Source organism: Cynoglossus semilaevis, chromosome 10 (assembly GCF_000523025.1).
Source record: "Cynoglossus semilaevis isolate Cse_v1.0 chromosome 10, Cse_v1.0, whole genome shotgun sequence".
NCBI lineage: Eukaryota > Metazoa > Chordata > Actinopteri > Pleuronectiformes > Cynoglossidae > Cynoglossus > Cynoglossus semilaevis.
The window spans coordinates 5,422,143-5,439,687 of record NC_024316.1 but is presented as its reverse complement, the minus strand read 5'-3'; the positions used below and the strand labels follow the sequence as shown (position 1 = coordinate 5,439,687).

The following is a 17,545-nucleotide window of genomic DNA, read 5'->3' as shown; positions in this document are numbered from 1 at the left end:
CTATCCATTTTACTTTTGATACAGTAGTAACTCCAATTATTTCAGAGTATTTAGATTTTTGTAACTATAAAACATATAGTTAGAGAAAATTATGTTATTTGCGAAGGTAAATACGTTTTTTAACATTTTCAAGATTTAAAATTATGCAGAGAAACGCAGCAAAAAGTGCTCAAAAATGTGAACCGCTGAAAAACTCACAGGGATAAGAGTAAGTAAAGAAGTAGAACCCAAACAACTTAAAAAGAGGGGGCAGGTTTGGGGACATGAACCACTCTTTGAGAAACATTAATCTAGATTCATCGCATTTCGTACTTTCAGGTATTACACCTAGATCTCGTGGAAAAAATCAAATAGGTCACCGCAGCCATACACACCTAAGGTAATTAAAGACACCTACATTTCTTCCCTTCCCGCTGCGACTGTGGCATGTGAGTAACAGCGGCAGCAGAGACGGAGGAAAGTAGCGAGAGGACGCTAGGATGCTCTATTGGCCCTCAAATTGAATGTTAATGAGACATGCATCTCCTAATTAGTGTTGAGCAGAACAGGGACGTCGCCACGGGAGCGAGCTGGGGCCAAGGAGAGGGCAGCACTAGCAGGCGTGTAATCACAGCGCAGCTATACCGCGAGAAGTGTGACAAGTGGGCTGGGTGCCAAGTGTGAAATACAAGGCCTCGACACATGAAGGATGTAAACAAACTCTTCCTAACAGCCTCGGCTCCTTCCCCGTTTCTCCCTTCATGTTGCCCTCCTCTATGTCTCTTCGTTGTCTCCCCCCTTCTCTCTTCCTCCCTTCCAATCACAACTAATCAGCTGAAGTCACTTCACATCCACGCAATTGGAAGGGACCAATCCAAGTGCAGCTCGGTGACTCATCACTCTTTATTGGACACTGTTTATTTGTGCTACGGCGTCAACATTAGGTTAAGCACATGAGGCCGTGCAGTGCTTTATTACGTGACGTTCTGTACCTGGAGGACACACAGGACCGTGTTTTCCTCCTCTCCTTTTCTGTGTTAGAGATGACACAGGTTGTTTTTGTACTTTCCAGTTGATTAACTCGTAACTCCCTCACTTCAGAGATCCACATCCAACAATACACTTCAGCTTAATTCAGTTTAATTTGCCTTCTTTTAACCTCCTCTAAGAATGAAATCTAGCTTGATGACTGAGAACCTTCGCAGAGCTCGTAAAAAACACAAATCCTTTGTATTTCAAGTTCTCTCTAAATTAACTGATAGATTAAACGTGGTTCCTACCTTTGCCAAAGTAGCTCTTGCGTAGGATATCCAGATGTTTGGGTCTGTCCTCCATGGTGAAGTAAAGCTGGTGGTGGATATCTGGTGCTCGGAGAAGCTCCCTGGGTCCAGCTGACTTCACCTGCTCTGCCTTCAGAGCAATGGCCTGCTCCAGTAGACCCAGGTTTCCTCTGGACATGTCGAACATCTCAGACTCATCTGTCACCGTGGACCGCTGCGACAGGCTGTCTTCATCATCACGTTCGTCGTCTCCATCCACATCATCGAAGTCCTTATTGTTTGACCTGTCCGATCCCACCTCAATAATGTCTGGAGAGGCTGAGGAAGAGGCTTGGTGGATTTTATAGTTCTCAGCTCTGGCATTGGGAAAGTACTCCTCCAGCGGACTGGCCCTGTGGGAGCTGTAGCTTGAAGGAGGGCTGGCCCTGTAGTTCTGAGGAGGGCTGTGTCTGTCAGATTCACATATGTCCAGAGGAGAGGCCCTGTGTGCACTAAAGTCCTCCCTGTGGTCTTCAGTCTTAATGTGTGTTCCCTGAGCTGCTGCGATGCTGGTGATGGTGCGGACGGCAGTTGGCACATCAGTGTTGGGCGGAGCGTGGTCCCTGTGGTCCTCCTCATCTTTCAGACGGTGCGTGTTCTGATACTGGCGGTTCACCTGGCTCATGTGGTTGCTCCCGTCCCCATACTCTCCAGGCTCCTGCTCCTGCTCCTCCTCAACTTCAGCTCTCTCAACTTCAGCCATCTCCTCCTTCTTCACAGTTAATGACTCTTGCAGCACTTGAACTCCGTGTGTTGTCTCCCTCTGTGCCTCCTTAATCATGTCCTCCTCTGGCTCCTCTTTTACATCTTCGGGCACACTGACATCGTTTCCCATCTCCATGGCAACAGGCCTCTGCGAGGTTAAACTGGGAGCACTGTCATCAGAAGTGTGTTGGTTGTGGTGGAGAGAGTTATCCAAATCTACAGTGTTCTTTGGAACAGCAGGAGAATCCTGAGATGCAGGTGCAGGAGCTGCAGTGAGCTCATGCTCAATGATCACACACTCCTCCTCCTCTTCCTCTTCATCTGCCATAGAAACAAAGGTGAAGAGGTCAGAGTGTGAGTCAGAGAGTGAATTTAAGATGCTGTCAGCCTTATGTTTGTCATCACTAGCTTTTGGACTGCAGAGTCACTCGGCATGAGCTCATACTCACATAAAACAGATAACAGAGGGAAAAAGCTCATTAGCAAAGTCATAATTCCAGTTCCTTGTAAGAGTACAAGTTTGAATACCACAGTGATAAAGTGCACTGTGCTCTACAACTGTATAATATAATATAAACAGTGTTGGATTTAATTCCCTTGTCTGTTTCTTTGTTGGTTTACTTAATTATTTGTTTGTTTGTTTAATTGTACCGCTGGTACCCAGTGTTTTTGAATGCCGTATTATTGGCTGTATTTATTTTTTAAATGTCTTGGACCATGTCCACATTGGCATGCAACTTGAATAGAAAGCCCACTGATACCTAGCTGCCAGATGCTCCACGCATGGGAGAACCCTGACCAAACGAAAGAATGTTCTCTAAATAACAAACCAAAACCCAAAGCTGTAACAGGGGAGTAAAGTGGGGGAGAGGTTCACCTTTATCAGTTGTGTATGCAGTCTTGTCATCATGATATGCGTCTTTTCCTTTCGTCTCCTGGTCTTCAAACTGTGGACTCAGCACCTCCACTTCCTCGCCATTGGTCTGTCCATCTTGCACGAAGCTTTCTGCCATTTCTTCTTTTTCCTCTGCTGCTTCCACTATCATCTTGTCCTCCTCTTCTTCCTTCTGGTCCACATCAAGCTGCTCCTCCTGCTCCACCTCTTTGGCCTCTCCTTCTTTCTCTCCATCCTTTTCTACCTCGCCTTCTGCTTCGCTGCTGGCGTCGCTTTCTGCACTGAAGCCCTCGTCCAGGGCCAGTTTTAGAGGGTAAGACTTCCTCTTGGAGGCTGGTCTTTCTTGCTCCTGATCGGTCTCTGTTTCCTCCAGCCGACGCTTTCTAGCTACAGGGCAGCCCAGAACACTGATGGAGGAGAAGAGAAGTGTAAAGAAACAAGCAGAGAATCATAGGTTGTGGACAGGATAGGAATCAGAGCTGAACTGGTTACAATATTTTTTAGGGCAGTATTCTCTATCATTCAATATCCATTGCTATTGGAAGTATTTAAGTAATCTTTATCTAAACTTTTATGTGTCTAAAGTGTGCGTTTCAACAGAGACCATCAGTTGAAACATGTCGCCCGAGGGGGGCACCAAATTCGCTTGCCCTCTCAGACATCACAACCAGTCTCAGCCAATTGAGTGGAACGTTTAATGAAACACTTGTATGAAGAGGTGGGAACGCGGGCGGGCGAAGCAGCGGAGGGTGAAAATCCAATATAGTCCCTGTGATTCTCACCTGGGAGACGCTGAGCGAGATTGAGGGATGATCTATAAACAAAGTGCATCTGAAATTGCCTGCTGAAGGAATACACATGTAAACAGATAGCTAATATCTGCCCCTCAATAAGGAGGAGTCACAAGTCAGTGAGCCGCCCCGAGTCTCGCTGCGTTTCTGAAGGCGGGGGACACGGACCAGGGATGAAGAAAAGAAGGATGGAAACAGGGAAGGTGTGAAGGGAGTATGAAGCTGGGGGAGGGCGACCTGGAGGAATCACATTTCACTGCTTGGCATGGAAATTATTTTGCGCTTTTAGACTCCTGAAACTGACGTTTTGAAAAATCCCTGTGCGACTGACGTGAATACAGTAAACAGAAAACAGAACCTAATGATATGTATCAAAAAAGGAAATCTTTAAACTGCGAGTCAGGATCCAATAGTAGGTTGTGGTGTATGTTTAGCAGTTCATATGACTTGATAAAACCACCTTAAATGTCTACTGCCTTTAAAAGTGGTTGCTTGTGCCCAACACAAAAATGACTTCAGAACAGGAAAGGCTACAGATAAAGAGACATAATAAGAAACAAATACCAAGCTAAGTCAACTTGTTGAAGCTTCATATTCTGTTCCATGAGAGTGGTATTGATCTGTTCATCTAACCTTAACCCCCAGAGCAACAAATACATAAATGGTCCCCCGCCCAAAAAAATATCCCACAAATGATGCTTTAAAGTAGTGAAATGTGATACTTTTCCCCCGGGCAGAGAGGATGAGGATGAGGAGGACAGAGAGACAGAGAGGAAGGACAGACAGAGGGTGGAGTTCCTTTTTCATCTGCCCTACCTTCTGTGTCGTGAGTATCTCCCACAGATATGGCCGGAGCCATTGCATCCAGGGGTGGGGCAGCTGGATGAGATGGATGGAGGTTAGAGCAATGCTTTAACACAGGCAATGGTGCATTTTTTTTTCTCTTTGCAAAAGCAGCATCAACCACAGCAGGCAATAAAAGCAGAATAAAAGAATGAGATAAACAATCAAATCAAAGCAACAAACATGCAAAGTGAACACACTTGTCACACAAATGCACATGCACAAAGATATGACTCCCCCCTCCCCCAGACACACATAATGCATGAATGCAGGTGGCGTCAGGCAGGAGAGAACATCATATTGTGTGTCGTTCATCAAGCCTGGCCTATATCCTGTTACTGTGAGTGATAAGAATCGGCAGAGACCTGCTGTAATTTCCCCTCTCTGCTCTCCTCACCACCCATCATCATCATCATCATCATGATCATCAACATCATCATCATCATCACATGCTCCTGTTCTCTCCATTTTCTCTCCCTCACTCTAGCTGTGTTTCAGGTTCCCTTGACCCCCCCAGGACAATCCATTTTCATTTCTTATATTTGTCCTTCAGCATTTGCCCTTCATTACTCAAATTATCCTAATTATTAATTTTGCTTATTAAAATAACACTGCATTTGCAATTCAAACGAGATGTTTTTGGGCCTGCGGTTTGGCTGCAGGTTTTTACACAATTCAGGAAAGGAAAAAAAAGTTGTGATTGTGTGACAGAACAATAATTGGAGAGAACAATTGTTTTCTAAATTTCTAATAATTTTCTTGGAAATTATCCACTTTAGTTACACATTATTTTCAATGAATAACATTAGATTAACATAATGAGAAACTAGCTATGAAAAACAAAAATATAACAAAATGCTGCAGTGTAGAACAGTCAGAGTCAGTTACAAAATATTATGATGCTCCCTTGGATTTTTTTTTAAATCAGTTTATCCACTATTTGAATGAAAAAAGGTAGATTCAAAGTTTCCTAACAAAACAGCTAAACCTTAGCTTATAATTACATGAAATGATCCTGAACAGCCTCATACTGTCTGTTGAACATAGTTTCCAACATTAATTAAAACTGATGAAAAGAGGCGTTAATAATAACATGTTATTAAAAGTTACATTTTTAAACACACAAGGGCACAAGGATAAGTAAGCTAATAAAAAAAGGACGTTCATAGGTCACGGAAACTGATTAAGCTGCTGAATCCAACAGTCCTCAGAGCCTGAGGACTGTTGGATTCATTCCTGTTGAGTCCTGGTTATAGAAAACACTGACGGAGATGAGTAGGACAAAGTGAGAGAGAGAGGGGGGAAACTAAATCTTTCTCCAGTGTCCTCTCTCTCCTCCTGCTCTAAACTGCGCTCAGATTTCAAAAAGATCGTTCGCCCATTTCATTGCACCTGCTTTTATGTGTTCATAGAAAGGAAATATCGAAACACTGTAGGAAATCAATAACAGCCTCACAGGGGCAATGAGAGGCGCAGATGATAAGGAATAATAATAAAGATACATACATACGCTACGACATGTTTAAATGTGATTGTGCAAGAGTCGGGAAGGTTGGTTCTGTGAGGTGCAGGTGTAGAAGTGTGTTTGTTTGCACAAACATGAAGGTGTTTCCTTACCTCAGTTCTTGTCCTACCAGCTCGATAGGAACTGGGAAAAGAAAAAACACAGATAGAGAAGGAGGTGGAGGAGAAGAAAGAGACAGAAGGAGGGAGAACAAAGGTGAATGACTGCTCAGAAAACGGTGCTGCTGCTAAAAGAAACTCAGATCAATAAATCACAAATGCATACAAATCCCAAGAGACCCTCGGCGTACACACTGCTGACTCCAAGATCATGAGAGAAAAGACAAACGCCTACACGCTCCTGACTTCACGCACGCACACACACATAAATACAAATATTCCTGTTCATGAAAGCAAACACAAAAACAAACTGGGAGCATAAATGACACAAACAACACAAACAGAAGCACAGGCTACGGAGGAAAATGTAAATCAGCCGACTTGCATACAGGGGAAAAAAAGTGACATTATATGCAGACTGCAGCGATAAAGCATGATTAATTGTTGCACTTTAGTTATCATAATTGGGAAAATGAAATTAAAAGGGAAAAGTGCCGTCATCAGTGGAAAACAGCACTTCTTTCAGGGCCAACTTAGTGTAATTGCCTCAAATCATAAATCAAGCAGAGCTCTGCAAACACACGCACGCACTCACATCTCGCGTGTGTGTGCTCTTTCTAGAGCTATAAGCATCGATTGGAATCCGAGCAATAGATTGAGTTTGGAGAAATATCCTATTTTCATTTGGAGTAAACGAGAAAACAATACCATCCTGGAGAATTCAGTCCTGGCTCTGGTATCACATGCATTAATCACATGTCAGAAAGAGCACGGGTATCAGGATATTCAAAAGCGTAGATATTACACACACACATACACACACACACACCGGGCTATTTTAAGATCTTACAGTCACTTCTGTTTATTTCAAACTACACTTTAACCTTCACAACAGAAGACGTGTGTCTTTTATCTGCAGCCGGACTTTTACGACCAATCTTTGGAGCAGGGACTAGAAAAGGGACAGTTTTTGCAGCAGGTCAGGGTCCGCATTCGGGAAAAGTAGGTCACTAAAGGTCAGAATATCAGCAATACATACACACACACAAAACTCTCTCTCACACTTTCTCTCTCTCTCTCTCTCTCAAACACACACGTCTATTTCTTGCTCTTTCATCATGCAGTTGAAATGACTGGACGTCTTCCTGAACACCCAGTGAACTGTAGCTCCGTTGTCTTACTTCTAAACATCAAAAACATGGGTGTACACACACACACACACATATATATATATATATAAGGAAAGAAAAAAATTGCTTTTCAAAAACTTTTCTTCTTAGTACTTCCTGACACAGAGGGGCGGAAGATCTCGTGAGAAACTGTTGTAGTTTTCACAGTGAGATTGTGTTTCTCTCTCATTTCATTGAATATTTATCTGTGTTGGTTGTCAAATACAATGTAAGAGTTCATTGTACGATTTGGAGAAGAGGCGCAGTAAGATTTGGTTCAGAAGGTTGAAGTTATTGACAAGATCTGCAGGTCTGAGCAGAAGGCTTGAGGTAAAAGCAACACAATGGGGAGCATCAGTGCAGTTTTATCCTGCATTGCAAAACAAATCTGACGAAAAACTGATGAAACATTGTTCAGGGTGAACTTTACACTTTAAAGTCTGATACATTTAAACTCAAACCTATGAAAGTTATTCTTTTTCACGATGACAGAGGCAGAGAACTGCCTCAGAGTGGTGTAAAAAGTCTGTATTTAAATCACCGACTGTACAGTTCACACAGGGGCCAGATCTGACCATCTTTAGATCATTTTATTTCATTGGCTCTATTTCTGTCCTGACATTCATTTTTCCTGTAGGCAAAAGTATGAATTACATCTGTGGTGATTATCTATTATCTATTATCTCGACGGCCAAAGTGTTTCAGACAGAATTTTAATTCACGGTGTCTTTTTCTTCTATTTATTATTTATTTTATCTTGACTTGAAGTTGTCACTTTGCTTTGTTTTAAAAAGCTTTAACCGACAATTTTCACAACATACTTGTAATTGCTGGCTTTGATCTTTTTCTAGGCCAACTTCTAATTTCCTTGAAATATCTGCCTTATAATAATTGTAATATATATATTTTTAACAGAAATATTTTCAAAATGGACGTCTTTGACTGAATTCCATTACTAATCAAACAAAGACGTGTGAAGTGAGAGATAAATGTACCAAAACGCTTTGCATTGTGGGGGGTAGCAGCAGTGTTTTTTTCCGTTAATAAACATGAACTTCTTGGAGTTTAAATCGTCAACTTTGTCTGGATTGAGACGGAAAAGCTGAAGTCCAAAGAAGGTTAATTGAATGGTTGTTTGTCTGTATATGTCAGCTCTGTGATTGGCTGCTGCCCTTTTCAGACTCTAACTCCAGCCCCTTCCTCTTCTTCCACCCTATTCACTGTATGTGTGCAGAGTCACAATCACAGGAAGTGCTTCTAAATACCATGGCCAGAGAGATGACACTCACCTCTGATTCCCTTGGACCGCGTGCGAGTCCGCTTGTCATCAGTCTCTATACTCATCTGAGAGGGAGGAGAGAGAGAGAGAGAGAGAGAAAAGAAAAACAGGTGAGTTCCTTCCTCTGTTTCTGAAAAAATTCCCTTCACTCAATTTGATGTGTGGCGTACTGACACCTTGTCAGGTGTGATTTCAGTAAACAGGCCACCGTCTGAGTCCAGATCAGGCTGAGACACTGGACGCTGGTTCGCTGACAACACGGCTGGCAGTGGATACACCAGAAAATACAGCACTTAGGCAAACAGTCTATAATACGGCTGTGATAGAATAGTTTTAAAGAACTGACTGGAGACTAGAGTTTGTGTGACTTCCCTGACCAGGAGTCCAGGAAGCAAAGCTGAAGATCAAAGGCACAGGAGAGTTTGATTCCTTTCGGTGTTTACTCAAAGGTTCAACTCCATCCTGGCTTTAATGTTTATGATCCTTTGTTCTTAGTTGAGGACAACTGCCGTTGTTGCACGGTAGTTAGTAACACTTACATGTGCTTCGGTTACGGTTAGTTTTGTTTTTCAGTTTAATGAAGAAGTTTAATATTAAGTAATTTAGTTTTTTTTTTAAATTATTGAAGACCTTTTAGTTCTTAGCTAAGAATCTTGTGTTGGCGGTAGTTGGGTTTAGTTGTTTTTTGTTTGTTTTTTTCGTAACGCGTTGTCAGTTTTAAGTGTTCAGACAAACGTATTTTAGTTTGTTTTTGTAAACTATTACTCATGTTGGGATGGTTTTATTCAGTTTAACTCTGGAGTTAATGGAGTCAGGTAAACGTGAGTTTAGTTCAGCTCCACTTTTTAAATGAAACGAAAGAAGTTTACGCTCCAAGTAAAAGGGACAGTTAAATGTAGTTGAGTTTCAGTTTGTTTACGTAGAACAATATAATTTTAGTTCAGTTTAAATTAATATATATATGAATATGAATGATATAATATATTTTATTATTGTTGTTGTTGTTTTTGTTTAGCAAAAATCAAATAGCACAAGATATTAGGAGGATAGTTCTGTTGTGGTGGTTGATTTTTATAAGCATTTTGTCAACTAGCTTCTCTTGTCATTCAGCTACAATCCTTTCCTTTTGTCCTGAGCGGCAGCTCCATTTTCTCTGGCTGTAAAACACTTGTGCTATTATGCCTAAGAGCCAAACTTTAACCTTTAACTTGGACTAACCCTTTAAAGCTAAATGAATGTAACAGGGACTACAAAAAAAAGTCATTACGGCTGCTCACCTGTTTTTGTCATGGCAGGAAGTAAAACCTGCTCTCTTCACCCAAATAAAGACAGAAATAAAGGTTTGTGGCTCAGAGAAAGAAAAAAAAAAAAAACCGAACGTTGTTGTACAAACGTCTCTCAAATCACCTCCCTTCCCTCCTCCCCGCGCTGCTCTGACACTCGTACGATTTACTCTCCCTGTAATTTCCTGCACCTGAGTGCTACACATGATTGTACGCTGAGCCCAGGAGAAAAGGCGGCCCTCGCTCAGGGGCCGTGGCCCCTCTGAGCAGCGGGAGTGACAATCATATGCTGAAAATAATAATAAAGCAAAAACACAGCATCTGCTAAAAAGCCACAGTAATAGCCCTTTTAAGTGGAAGTGTGTGTATGTGTGGGTGTGTGTGTGTGGGTGTGTGTGGGTGTGTGAGATATTGAATTTGTGTTTGAGTGTGTTTCCTTGTGCCTGCTGCTTCTTTTACTCCTGGCTTGGCTTTTAAGCCACAAAGGAGCAGGTGTTAACCCCAGTGCCTTTCACACACACACACACACACACACACACACACACTGTGCACAGTGGAGCTATCAGAACCTTTTTGGACACAATGAAGCCATTAGCTTTGATTACCAGACTATATTTTTTATCCTTAGGTCTCCCCCTTTTCTCCCCCTGTCATTCCACTTTCTCCCTACTCAACTCACTCTCACCCCCCAAAACCTCTCTCTTCATCCTGCATCCTACTGCACAGCCACCACCAATTGCATCCCTCCCTATCTTGGGCCCTCAGCTGCCTTTGTCTACAGCAAAGTTGGCACGGCCACAGTGGGATTCAAACACCAACTCCCTTCTCTCTCTCTCTCTCTCTCTTTTCTCAGTTTTTCCCCGTCTTCATTCGTTTTGGCAGAGCCCCTTTCCTGCTAATAGACTACTTCTGAAAAGAGAGAGGATGAAGCACACTCTTGTTGTTCTTCTTAAGAGCTTTTGTCCCTCTTGTGTGTTTTTTTAACGCCAAGAAAGTCTGCTTTATTCATTCATTAATGAGTTTTTAGTTTTGGCCGGAGGTACAGGTCCAGGAACAAGCTCCGCCTGTCTGCCTTCCTCGGCTCTGTTAATGTAAAGAGTCGATCAACAAGCAGCGGCTTTGTGCTCAGCCCGGGAGGAGCAGTTGACTCCTTCTGTGGCTCCACTCACGAGGAGCAGATAAGTGATCACTGAAGAGTTTTCACTCCGCCCGTGACTTCCTCAGGACCTCCTCCGGTGTAAACCATGAACTCGTCAGGACCCGTGCAGTCTCCGTCCTCCATCCCAAGGTTCTGTGCTAACGAGGCTGATTGTCATTGATGAGAAAGGTGAACTGCTGCGTCAAGAACACGAGGGAATGAGTCTATTTATATAGTCAGATTTAAATGTAATCTGCGGCTGGTCACCGTTGTCATAACTTAGATGGTTAGCTTAAAATAGTTGTTTTAGAAAAAAGAGTATTCACATATAAGTGAAAGTTGTTCTCAAATGAATTCAAATTCAACTGCATTTTATAACAAGCTTGAAAATAAAATCATAATAATAATAAATATATAATCAAACTAGAGGAAGCTAAGAGATTAATTTCAAAACATGAAAATAATCTACATCACTAAATTCTCCTTTGTCCTCCTCGTTGTCCTCCTCCTCCCCCTCCTGCTCTTGCCCCTCTCACTCCTTACATAATAAATACCCAATCAGGACCTGGACTGAAAAGGGCTTCTTTTGCTTTCATGTTTGTGTAACCATAGTTACACACATTTAAATAGGTAAACACATCTGAGTTGTCTCTGTGCTGTCCCTCTTCTCAATCCCAGCTCATTAAATTTTTATGAACATAAAGTCACAGCCAGTCATGCAGGCTGCCAAGCAATTATCTGATATTCTTTTCCTCTCCTTTTTCTTCCCTCCTTTCACCTTTACTTTGTCGTCCTTTAATTAAAATACGTTGAATGATGTACAGTACGCGCCTTGGCGGTCATTATTGACAATGTCCAATGCCAAACAGGCAAAGAAGAAAAGAAGAGGGAAAACTGTAGGTAAAGACTGAGGTGTGACAACTACTGATTATATTATATAGTGCTTTTCAGTAACATTTCTAACATGGGTACCGATTACCCAGGACACCTTTCACCTCAACCAATCTTAGAATGACCTTTTCTGATACACATAGCTGTTTATAATAAATAGTAAGTAAACAGGAATGAGCGTTGCAGGCTCAGAAGGGCTGGGCAATGATTTATCAACTAAAATAGGAGGCAATCTTAGAGTGGTGCTGAGCAGAGGTAGCTATTGTGAGCAAACCATCATGGACGGCATCATGACTGAGGAGCAGCAAATCTGATGACCAAACTGGTGTTCCTACAAGAATACTCTGTGTGTGTAACTAGTATGTGTAAATGTGGCTTTGAGCAGCAGAAGAGGAATAAGAAAAAGGAGGAGGAGGAGGCTCGTCCCTACAGGCTGTGCTGTACATTATCAATTATGTCCTTCTTTGTGTTGCAGGGGCAGAAGCAGGAGGAGGAGGAGCCAAAGGAGGAGGAGCCAAGCCCTGCTCTCCATTCTGACAGCTCTATGTAAATGGCTGGCCGGGGGCAATGACTTCACGGAGAAGGTCACCACTCGTCTCCTGGTGCACATAAATGACTCTTTTATTCATATTCGGGTTTACAAGAACCAACGAAGGAAAGCTGGGGTTAAGGTGGAGCTGAGATACAGGCAGCAGGAGAACTGGAACAACAACAACAACAACAACAACCAGGAAGAAGTGAAGTACTGGTTTTACCACCTGCTGATGCAGATTAACAGAACCTGAACGTTCGAGAGCACATCCGCTGATTATTTAATATGGTAATGTCACACTCTCACCTGATGGACGAACCACGCTGCTCAGACTCCACATCTCTTACCTCAGATTTACTTTAATAATTCACAGAGTGCAGCAGTGAGGAGGAGAAAGAAGAGGAGGAGGAGGAGACACCCGTTTTCATATGTGTTTGACCACGATTATGTCAGGATTGGTGGGATTTCAGACATTTCTGAATGATTTTTTATTCAGGTGGTTTTGTTTTTGTGTATGTAGGACGCGTGTTTAAAGTTTGGCCCCGGAGCTAACGGTGCTAATTAGACTGGACTGGTTCATATGGTGGAACTAATGGCTGAAGTCACGGAAGAAAAATTATATTTTGAATCAACTCCAGGGCAAATTGTTGTGATTGTCGTTTATCTCTATTTGAGGTATTTCTGAGCTAACTATTATCTATAACCATTAGCCATTTTTAGCTGTTTAGATCCTATGATGTTAGTTTGTCAACTTTTGCTTATGTTTGCATGGACTTTTACCAAACTCTGGCTGCATTTCTTGATCTCCTACTGCAAATTCAAGAGTCAGTAAGTGTGAGTGATTAACATACAGTAGACTGAACATCTGCTTTCCAATGTGGCAAAACCTGGAATTGTCTTACGTGTTTGACCTTATATGTGAAGGAAGTCTACGTCAACAGGAACAACTGTTTAAAACTGGGTGACTGGGACTGGAACACTTTATCAGATTTAGAAGTTACTTTATACGCTGCTATTTGGAGCCACTGGTCAAAGAAATAACAGATAACAGTGTGACAGGTGCTATTGGTAAAAAGTCAAGGAAATGAATGATGTAGTGTTGGTAACTAATGTGCTCTCTCTCTCTCTCTCTCCCTCTCTCTCTGTCTCTCTCTCTCTCTTCAGCGCGTGCACAAAACCAAATCAATAAAAGTCATCTTTTCAGATGAACCCAAGCCATCGGGGGAGGGAGGGGCAAAACTACTTTTACAGGACCCAGGGGAAAAACAACTAACACACACACACACACGCGTGCACACACACTCATGCTCATTTCTCCTTCAATCTCCCCTCAATCCCTCTGTCTCTTTGTCAAACGCCACCCTTTACTTCAGTTGCACACAGAAGGGAGAAAAAAGCGCCAGATGTTTTCAGAATGTGAAAATAACCTTCACATCCTGGCAGTTTTGGGTCAAAACAGTTTTATAATCAGGTTTAAAAAACGAGAAGAGACAGGTTTCAAATGGCAGAGTGAGTTAAAGTGACTAAAGGGGTGTGTGCGTGCATGTGCGCGCATTTGAACGCCATAGATAAGGAGGGATATCATGGACAAAAGGTATGAGCAGCTCAAGGACAGGCTTTTGAGTTTCTTTTTTTATACAGTGAGTCAATAGAAGAAGAGGGAAAAGAAGAAAAAAACCTCTGAAGTGAAGTGAAGTCAGCAGCTGAGCTCTTCCTTGCTGAGCTTAACTAAACTCAGCTACGCTAATGCTAATAAGGATAGATGGAGGTCGGACGCTTCATTGTCCTGTTTGGTCATCTTCACTACAGCCATATTTCTCTTCTCTTCTTTTCTCCCCTCTCCTTCATCTGTCACCAGGCTGACCTTTACCAGCTGAAGTAAACTCTGATTGGAGGGGATGCAGTGTCCAGTGTCTCATAACTTATAGCCATTTCTTATCTGTTAAAATTGCATCAATTCTAAAAAATATTTTTATAATTATATATATATATATATAAATATATATATATAATTTTATTATTTTATTTAGAATGTGAAGATCTCTACCATCCAGTATTTAACCACACAATGCTAGGCTGAGTCTTAACAGGATGGGCTGGGCTGAGAAGAAGATTTGATCTTCAATTTGTCATGTCCATCTCCCACCCTCCCATCTATTTGCTTCCACCCTTTTTACTCCCCCCTGCTGAGTTAGGGATTGGTGAAATGCCCAGAAAGCAGAATCTGGTTGGAAAGTAGATGTAGGGGTGTGGTGAGCTGTTAATGCTGCTGCTGCTGCCGCTGCTGAGCCTTGTCACTCACCATGATTGGTCGACGGCTCTGCAGTCTCTGGGAGGCCTGGCAGCGGCTGCTGGTCCTCTCTCCTCTAGTCCACCGCTGGTTCACCAGCTCGCCCCGAAACTCATTTTCTAACAGCACAAAGGAATAAATGACAGTGAGTCAAAGAGGAGGAATAAATGAGACACAGAGAGGGAAAGATTTAAGGATAAAAAATAATAATAATAATATCTGAATATGAATTATGGGGAAATATGGGGCGGGGGAGGGGGGGTTATCACAGACATCAACAGCCAAAGGATGTGGCTGTGATTTTGGTAAAAGAAGAAAAGGTGAGTGAGGGAGGGGAAGGTCAGAGCACTCGAGCATACTACAGGCACTCCTTTATTAACTAAGAGTGTGTCCTACACACATGCACACACACATGCACAAACACACACAGTAGCATGGTTAAGTGCCCCAGCTGGGCTGCCTGTCAGTCTGCTATTAGAATCAATCAAATTTGCACTTTTTTATCGTGCTTTTCGGGGTTCATATACATAAAAGTCCGAGGGGGATGGGCGTGGGTGATGCACGGGGGAGAGCTGGTGAAGAATGGTCAGTAAATAATGAATCATGCATAAATCAAAGCTGTTTTCCCCCTCCCGCTTCCCCCGTCCCTCACTCTCTTGTCTTTTCCCTTTTTTTATTTGTATAATAATGTAGTGTTTCCTAAACACCAGGTCAGGATGCTCACATAGAGCAGCTGATCAACATGTGGGAACGCGCGCTGCTAAAAATGATCCCCAGTTTTGGGCAAGCAAAGCAGTGATTTTGGAGAAGGTGATAAGCTGCAGGTGAAGTTTATACGACATGATTTGAATAAAACATGTTGGTGCAATAGAACAGTGTTCCTGGGATTATATTTTCATGATAAAACATGAGCTTTTGCACTGTTATGACATCATCTGACCAAATGATCATATGTAGCTCTTTTTTCTAACTGGTTCTGTTTGGTACAGAGTGGATTTATTGTAATAGCGCCTTACTTCGTACTAGGTTCACCAAACTCATGTCGGTAAGGGCAAAAAACTCAACAACATCCAGAGTAACCTCCTTAAGGACACAAACCAAATCATAGATCAGACATTAATATTATGATTCAAAATGCACACTTTCTTTACAATACCACATACTTCTACTTGCTCTCCAAGTAGTTCATTAAAACCGGACTCTTCATTGAACACACAGTGAACATGTATAAAGCTCCGTCCCCTTTAGCTTTCACCTCTCTGGCTTGAGGACGGTGCGCTGCAGCAGTGGTTTGAAAGAGGAAGTGCCCTTGAGTTCCACTGACTCCTCAATAACATCTCGGAGAAAAACAAACACTCAAACGGCCCAAGGTTTGGGTCAGTGCCGCCGCTGAAGCCGCTCTATTCAAGAGTGTTAATGTGAAGTAGGGATAACATTTCATACTTCACATAGTGAACATATTCCAAGGAGAAAAATAACAACATTTTAATTATTATTCAGAAATTTGTCAGGAAAGCTACAACTAAGAATGTGAAATCTTTTCATCAAAGAATCTCTGGCCTGGACTGGAAGATATGTGTTATTCTTTTTCTCAGCGATCTGTGATCTGTACGTTTATTCAAAGAGGCTCCACGTGGTTGCACCCAGCTGTGTCCTGTGAGTGAAGTCAGAAGGTGGAACAAACTATTTAAAAAGAATCAGAGGAAAGAGGAGAAGGAGATTCCGTATAATCCTTGGAGTTCTCAGCCCAGACCTAGAACCTCAACATACAGTACTGTAGTGAACAGTCTCTCTCCAGTCTCTATCCTCACTTTCCTCTGTTACATGCAAATCTTGCCAAAGCAAAGCCAGCACTCTTTGCAAAATGCTTGTTTATCAACTTTCTAGCCCTCCTCCACCCCCATCTCCACCACTGCCAATGCCAACCCCCAGGAAAAAAAAGCGATGAGAGCAGCAGAACTGCTCGTCTGCATCTCTATCTCTATCATTCTCGGTGCACACACAGGCAACACAATCTCACATCTCAACTTATTTCTTTCTCCTCTTTTTCAATTCTTCTGGGGTCTTTCTACCCCCTTTATGTTCCTTATTACTTCTGAAGCAGACTTCTCCAAAGCCTGGCTCAGGGGCCAACCGTGGCATGTTGACAGGTTATTTGTGGCCCATTCTACCACAATAGACACGATAAATGTCCTTTATCTTAAAGTTATTTAGGGATAACTTTAGGTATATTTAACTTTTTTTTATTCATTAGTCATTAGTGTTTATTTTAGTAATGTTATAAAATATTTTCTGCCTTTTCTTACATTAACATTTGTCTGTTTTATTTATTTATATTTACTTACCCATTTATTTTTGCTATATGTTTGACTAAATATTTAATTCAATTAAATCAAGGACTTGAGCTATGGAAGGTTAAAATACCTTTAGAAAACTGTGCAGTTTTCAGTGTACTACAGTATTATTTAAACATAAACTAAAAAACTGAAGCTTGGTTCACTTAAATAAAACTTCCCTTAGTTGTTTTAAATAATAAAATCTGTTTCAAAAAGTTTCAATGTAAGATATTCATCCATCCTGTATAAAAGCCACATATACTGTCTAAGAGTCCATCATTAGGACGTGCTGCCTCAGTCCTAATCTCAGCCACACTCGTCTACTTTCCTGTGAGACATTCAGAGAAAACAAGCACATGTTTAAAACAGCATGAGTTTTGACAATCAACAAGGGAATAAATCACAGAAAAGGCTGCAGAGAACCGACCTTTCACTACACACTGACTTCTGTTCTTTCATGCAGTAAAACAGG

The 17,545-nt window shown here is 42.0% G+C and overlaps 2 protein-coding genes across 20 annotated transcripts in view; one reads left to right on the top strand and one right to left on the bottom strand.

The window, feature by feature from the left end:
• Nucleotides 1–17,545, top strand: part of snphb (syntaphilin b) — a 1,167,912-nt gene that overhangs the window by 656,962 nt on the left and 493,405 nt on the right. The gene's annotated exons all lie outside the window — the stretch shown is intronic.
• Nucleotides 1–17,545, bottom strand: part of LOC103384704 (myelin transcription factor 1) — a 98,198-nt gene that overhangs the window by 12,810 nt on the left and 67,843 nt on the right. For 15 of the 18 annotated variants that reach the window (XM_008318316.3, XM_025059369.1, XM_025059371.1 and 12 more), the window contains 6 exons: nucleotides 14,750–14,856; nucleotides 8,614–8,668; nucleotides 6,150–6,180; nucleotides 4,506–4,568; nucleotides 2,881–3,305; nucleotides 1,260–2,324 (listed from right to left, as the gene is read on the bottom strand). In XM_008318316.3, the coding sequence (XP_008316538.1) occupies nucleotides 1,260–2,324; nucleotides 2,881–3,305; nucleotides 4,506–4,568; nucleotides 6,150–6,180; nucleotides 8,614–8,668; nucleotides 14,750–14,856 (1,746 nt within the window). Of the gene's footprint in view, nucleotides 1–1,259; nucleotides 2,325–2,880; nucleotides 3,306–4,505; nucleotides 4,569–6,149; nucleotides 6,181–8,613; nucleotides 8,669–8,779; nucleotides 9,059–14,749; nucleotides 14,857–17,545 lie in introns of those variants that run through there. The other 3 variants (XM_017035727.2, XM_025059376.1, XM_017035732.2) reach the window with 2 other exon arrangements.